At 36.2% G+C, this 6,877-nt stretch overlaps 1 protein-coding gene across 2 annotated transcripts in view; it reads right to left on the bottom strand.

The window, feature by feature from the left end:
• Positions 1 to 2,240: 2,240 nt before the first annotated feature.
• The window catches only part of LOC106792381 (putative mediator of RNA polymerase II transcription subunit 12), a 10,761-nt gene continuing 6,124 nt past the window's right edge, over positions 2,241 to 6,877 (bottom strand). Inside the window, exons 2-3 of one of the 2 annotated variants that reach the window (XM_014758781.1) lie at positions 3,083 to 4,277; positions 2,241 to 2,998 (exon numbers count right to left, since the gene is read on the bottom strand). In XM_014758781.1, the coding sequence (XP_014614267.1) occupies positions 2,541 to 2,998; positions 3,083 to 4,277 (1,653 nt within the window). In that variant the 3' untranslated portion in view covers positions 2,241 to 2,540. Of the gene's footprint in view, positions 4,278 to 6,877 lie in introns of both variants that reach the window. The other variant, XM_014758780.1, reaches the window with a different exon arrangement.

The following is a 6,877-nucleotide window of genomic DNA, read 5'->3' as shown; positions in this document are numbered from 1 at the left end:
TTATGATTAATATATTTTGCTTTTTGTTACAGGTGATCATCGTTGGATTTATCATCTACTTGAGCTCCTATAATTGCTACTTTTTAAAATATTATATGTAGATATAAGCATTTCTGAAGGCACACACAAAAACTAAATATGGCATATACATTTTTATTTGAAATTTTATAACAATTATAGCTCTAAGTATTTGAGAAATTGTACACATTTTTTTCGCGTTTTTTTGTGAACGGTTTAATATATACGCTATTTTTATAGGCACAATTCTCATGAACTATTACAAGTTTGCAAAATTTAAAAAAAATCAGATGCGGGCCTACTTTATTATTTCTTGGTTAGTATGCAGTTGAATGTAAGAATTGCGTGTCTTCTTCTTACAATTAGAATAAATTCAACGATGATATTTCAACAAATAATGCTGCTGCACTCGTAATGAAGTCGTTAGCGTGAAATTAGAGGATGCATGCATGCTATGGAAGATTATGTGTGCAAGTTAAATACCTACGAGCTCGTTTGTAGATTCTAATGATAATTTCCGTAATTGAAGAAAGTTTGTCGAGCATAAATTCATCAACATTCTAACGTTTTGATTAAAGAGGAAGAGTCTCTTTACCCGAGTCACTATTTTTTCCGGCATAGGAAACGCGGAAATTATGTTGTGTGTATTTTTTTGATTCGTTCCTAACACGAATATAATTTTGTATAGGATAATGGAAACAATTGGGGCTTAGAAAAACGCGTTATTTTTTAACCCTTTTCTTTCTTTTTTCGATTCTTCTCTTCACTTTTACAAATGATAATATTTATTAGGTAATATAAAACGACTATTGAGATAGAATTTATTATTTATCGATAAAAAAAAAACATTTCGTGCGTACAAATCGCTAATACGTTAATCCTTAAAAGTTTGAAGCGTATTATTTACAGCGTAAATATTATAATAATATTATTAATAATAGTAATAATACTAGTTCTAATATACTAATAATAATTAGCGTAATAATATTAATAATTATAATAATAATAATAATAATGATAACATTAATAATATTATTAAAATTTAAATGTTGCCACGAGCCCATCGTTGTTTACCGATCCTATTAAAGAAAATATAAATAATTATTTTTTGCATCATTTTTATATATAGAAATCAAATAATTATCTCCCCCGTGAAGTTTGTGATGCATCCAGATTCTGATTGAACACTTAATAAATGAACAATTATTTAAAAAATTGTCGTTTTTGCTATTGGACAGTAAAAACGATTGTTTAATCAAAAACTATTCGACGATGCAAATACGTTAACATTTTAATTAAACGAATTGGCAAACTAATTATTTTAAGAAAAGAATTTATGTTCCCCTTTGTTCGATTAATGGAGATGATTGTTTAATTTCAAAATATTTGATGGTGTAAATTTATACGTATTCTAATTGAACAAAATGATTATCTGGATATACACTACTGAAATAGTTTCTAACGACATAAAGAACACTGATAGAAAGTTGTGGTTTACCACGAATAGAATGTGCACGGTCTGTCCCTATAAAGTCGGGACCACGCCGATGAAAGTAAGTAAGTACTTACATCGCAATTCTCTTTTGCACGTTCCCTGGTTATCCCCTACTCGAAGAAATAAGCTTGCAAAATTCGTTCAACATCTTACGTAACATAACGGAATATCTCCAGATAGGTGTAACTATTATGATACGTTTGAATTCATGTATGCATGTGCAGCAAATGTATATATGTGTCTGTGTTATATAGAAATTTATGTGTATATTTAATGAGTTAACTGTTGAGTAGAAACACGTATACACATATACACATTGAGGTAACCGATAATAATTCCCGAATAGTTTCTTGATTGTTGTTTTTTGAATAAATGGCGTGTCTTCGTATGCCAATTCGTTTCCCAAATAAGTGATTTGATTATTCGCGAGGATAATCGATCGATTTGCTGTTAGGTCGAAAGGTCCACGATAACGTCGAATATTTTGCGAGAAATTATGGGGTTAGATTACGCCAAAGAAAATTGCATGTATGTTGGAATGTATGCATGTGTTGTTGCTTTCTCTATCGCGTTTCTCATGCGTTCATTTATATCGATCTAATATCTTGAAAGTGTAATAAATGAGAATTATAATTTTTCTATTTCTTTTTTCTTTTTTTTCTTTTTTTTTTTTTTTTTTTTTAACAAGCTCGTAAAACGTAGCATTTAGTTTAATTAAATTTCGTTCAATTTTGTATGTTTCTTTTTTTTTTGCAAATTTCTGAAAAGGATCGGTGCAACGTTCGAGTTTCGAGAAAGTATATAAATATAGTATATATGTATGGGTATATACTAATCGCTGTACTATAGTCGTCCCTTTTTCTGTATCATCGATTTAACAGACGTGTAACGAGAACGAATAACTTTCTAGAGTAGATTCGCAATTAAGATTTATCGTGTTGCATTCGATAGCATTCTGAAAAACCCTGAAGATAAATTGTTGATATATAAAAAAAATACGAAACGCTCAGAGATTATCTCGTTCTGATCAATAGTTATTGGCAGAACTGGCTGAACGAAGGTATTGATCGATTTGACTCGCAGTAAGTGGTGCACTCGCAGCCACACCGGATGATCTTGACGGTGCAACGTAATAAAACGCTTGGGGGTCTCTCTGGGATTCCAACAATTGAAGTCTCTGCGGTTGTTGTTGATGTTGTTGTTGCGATTGCTGTTGCTGTTGTTGTTGCTGTTGTTGTTGGCGACGTTGCTGCTGGGCATAAAGATTCTGGGACTGCATAAGCAACTGGGTCTGTTGTTTCCTATAGAGTAGTTCCTGGGGTTGGGCAACGGACACAGCCGAGATGGAAGCAGATTGTACAGCCTGAGGGAGATGTTTGTAAATGGCCGACTGACGTTGGGGTTGTTGCTGCTGCTGAGGTTGTTGTTGATGTTGCTGGATCTGTTGCAGCTGCTGGAGGCCGAGTAGGGACTGGTGGGGCTGGGCTACGAATGGTTGGAGTTTGTGACTGATGCTAAAATCCCCAACGGTTTGGGGTAAGGTCTGATAAAGTTGGGTATTGTACTGACCAGTTGCGGGATCGTAAATCAGTTCCGACTGATAGATGGGCTCCGCGGGGACCGTGGTGACCGTAGTTTGACCTAGCTTCGCTCTCGAGGGTGCAAGTGCAGCTTGTTGGGCGGATTTGGAGGGAACACCGACGGTGTTAACGTAACGCTCTAATTCCGCGGCAAAATCGAGGTGGGCTGAGCTGGAGGGGCCGGTGCTGGTGCGAAGATGATTCGAGGTGCTCGGGTTGGGCCGTGATTGCGTGCTGTATGGAATGGATCTTTCAGTGCTACTTGGGGAAACATACTGAGCGGCTACTTGGGCGATATGGGGCCTGGGCGTAATGGCAACCGATTGTGGACGAACTTGGTGACGGGTTACTGGTTTGCGAGTACTCGTCTCGAGCGATTGATAAGCTAACGGCGATACCGTGGACGGGGTTCTTTCCGAAGGTGCAGCAGTCGTTTGATATTGTACATTTGAGGTGGACGCCAGTCTGTAATATTGTGGTGGACTGGTTGGCGTAGGTTCGTAAAGGGCAGTCGATGGTGAAACTTGTACGTAGGATTGTTGAGGCTTTCTGAAAGACGTAGGTCGAAGTTGGACTGGTTTCTGAACTTCTTCTTCTAATTCTTGACTAGCCTCGTCATCAAGTTGGTATTGAGTTTGGAAAAGGGTCGTTGGGGCACGGGTAGTACTCGATTGATAATTCGGCCTTATCGGTCTGATCGCTACTGGTCTGACTGATGGATAATTCGCTGGACCGGAGAGATCATCGTCTTCTTGTTTATCCGGTAGATCGTCATCTTCTTCTTTAGGTGCGTTAGGGTCGCAAGGATTACCGGAAACGTAGGTGAATTCTCTTTTGTTACCATCAGGATCAACGTAACCATATTTTCCTCTTACTACGCAATCCGTTCCTCTGGTTTCTTCCTTGAAAGAACCATCAGCTGCTTCGTAACCAAACGTGAAAGATCCATCGTCGTTGACTTTGTTGTAATTTCTTATAGTTTGGACGGGTGGTGCTTTGGATGGTTGCAAAGCCTCCTTCGAGCGTGCCGATGGTAATGCACGTGTTCTAGGCTGATAGACCGTCTCGAAATCATCTTCAGCTGCTTGATTGTCTTCTTCGTAATACACTTGTGGTTCTCTCACTCGAGGCCGAATGGAAGGTCGAGCTGATTCCGTTAGAGCCAGCAGACACGTTGCGAGAACCTGTCGTGCGAGATAAGAAATCAGAAATTAATTAGATTGAAATGGCCGATTGGAAATAATCAGTGTTTAGTTATCAATAACAAATAACCAACTACAATTCTCCTCGTATCTATCACCTGACGTAAAATCTAATTATTGTTAAAGAACGTAAGATATTGTTCAGTATTCAATTCTATTTTTTTTAAACGCGAAACCGGATCCACGTATCAAACTACGCCTCTAGTCAATATAGGAAGCAGAAAGAAGAGACAGCCAAGGAGAGAGCGTACAAATTTCGCGGATCGCTGAACTCGAGTGTGTGCGAGAGCCAAGTGTCTTGGAAAATTCCTTATAGAGTCTCTCGGAACGAGATCTAAACCTCGTTACGAGACCACAAACATGTAATCCCATGTATAAAAGGTAATTGAAAATTACTGGTTTGATCATACATCCTTCGAAAGGTTTGTCAATTTGTTGAGCCAAAGAAATTGATCGTTATGACTAAAAATAAATCTTTATTATGAAATCATTCCATCGTTTCATTTGTTCATTAAGTTTTAACGTTGTAAGCAGATAAAATTTAAATTAGAAATATTGTGATATTAATTAATATGAGAAACATTAACGAACGGGAAGAAAAGATTCACGCAATTCCGACGCTATTATCTTTTTTATTTTAATTAATTGTAAAGTTAATTGGAATGAATTTTTAATATTCTCATACATTTGTTAACTCGTATTTCACTAATAAGAAAACATGGAAAATATTAAAGATGAAACGAATCTTAAAGAATAATAAATAAAACAAACATCTTTAACAAGAAAAGAATGTCTCATGTAATTTAAATTATTCGTAAGACAGATGTAATCAGTTGGAAGGTAAACTAGGATGAATCCTTGAAAACTAAAAAGTATAATTCTCATGCATCAACTCTTATATAAAAAGATTAAAAAAATCCTATAAGAATATAAAAAACAAAAGCAAACATGAGGCAACAGGAAAGAAAGTCTTACGAAATGAGATTTGTTTTCGAATGATATATGTAATCCAGTTTAGGAAGATAAAACTAGGATAAATCCTTGAAAATTAAAACGCATATTTGACGTGCTTAGTTGACCATAGTTTCTAGACAATGTTTTTCAAATGTAAGAAAAGGTTGTCTGTACTTCCGGTTAAGTGAGTTGCGATGGGAACCGCCCCATGGTTGTGGGCGGTTACGTAATATACTAAGTACAATATATATATCTATAGCATAGTACTTGGTTGACCCGAATACGAAGGCGAAGTGGTATGCCTCCTTTACCGTGAGATTCAGATTCAGAGCGGCGTAACTTGGCGTGGCTCACTCGTTGAACATATGGCTCTTGATCTCCTTGAACCGAAGCAAATGCTCGCACACGAACAGAAGAAAAATGGAAAGAGATAGAATTATAGATATGTGTAAGTAAGTACCACACCTCACGGCGACGAGCTACAGGAAACGCGGTTTACTTTGACTGTCACTTTTACCGACGTGTTCTGCACTCAAAAGATCGATCGAGACGAAAAAAAAAATAAGAAAGGATGAATTTATAAGTATCATTTCACATCAGATCCTAATCCTTTTTTTATCCTCGATCATTTAAGATTAATCATCGAATGATACGACCTTCCGATCGTTGTTGAATTTTAATAAGGATTATGCAATTATACCTTTGTTATGTTACACGATCAATACCTATCATGATAACTATCTTGATTCTAGATCATTCTAGTTTGAATCATTTGATTTGCTGAACCATTTATTAGGGGGGGGGGGATATTTTACGAATGTCATGAACGTAACTGAACAAATCTTTCTCTCTTTTCTTTTCCTTTTTTCTTTGTTTTTTACTTAGACGCACCGTGTGAAAGGACAATACCGAAGTTTGCTATGATAACGATCTAGATTCTCTCGATCATTCTGGAAATGATATTGTTCGAATAACGATACACAAAGGTGTTTCACGAATGTCAGGTAATAAAGTTAATGCGATATTTAAAATGAGGAGAAAAATATTTGTACGAATAAAATGAATGTTCTTACGCACTGCACGCTAAAGGTTCTGACATTTCGATCTAATCGTAAGTATAATAAAAATTGGCCAATTCCTTCGGAAAGGATTTCATTAACGCGATTAGCGAACATTCGAAGCACGTTCGGAATGGGACGTCCTTGAATGTTAGGACTTTCGAACGGTACAATAAGGTATGCATCGTGGTATCCTGGGCGTGAGCCAACTCGTCGTAATAATATGATGCTTTGATTTTGTTTTTTTTTCGGACCAGTTACTATTATAACGAAACGTGAGATCCTAATCGATTTTGGTCAGTCACGGACGTATTCCTAGAGTTGTTACGATTTAGATTTACTAATCCTTTTGCCCCGTTAAACTCGTTTCTTTAGGTATTCGATATTATTCCTGATCGTTCTAGTTTCTTTTTTTTTTTCTTTCTTTTATTTCGAATCTAAATATAAACCCTGACGCAGATATTCCAACAATTTACTATTACAAAAATTAACACGAGACACTATTTTAATACTTCTCACGTTTCGTTTTAATACGTAATCGATTACAGTCTCGTACAGGTTTTTTTTTTT

The sequence above is a fragment of the Polistes canadensis genome, unplaced genomic scaffold, assembly GCF_001313835.1.
Source record: "Polistes canadensis isolate GaletaPanama2010 unplaced genomic scaffold, ASM131383v1 scaffold_415, whole genome shotgun sequence".
NCBI classification, from domain to species: domain Eukaryota; kingdom Metazoa; phylum Arthropoda; class Insecta; order Hymenoptera; family Vespidae; genus Polistes; species Polistes canadensis.
Note: the sequence above shows the minus strand (reverse complement) of the source record. Positions and strands in the feature narration are given on the sequence as shown.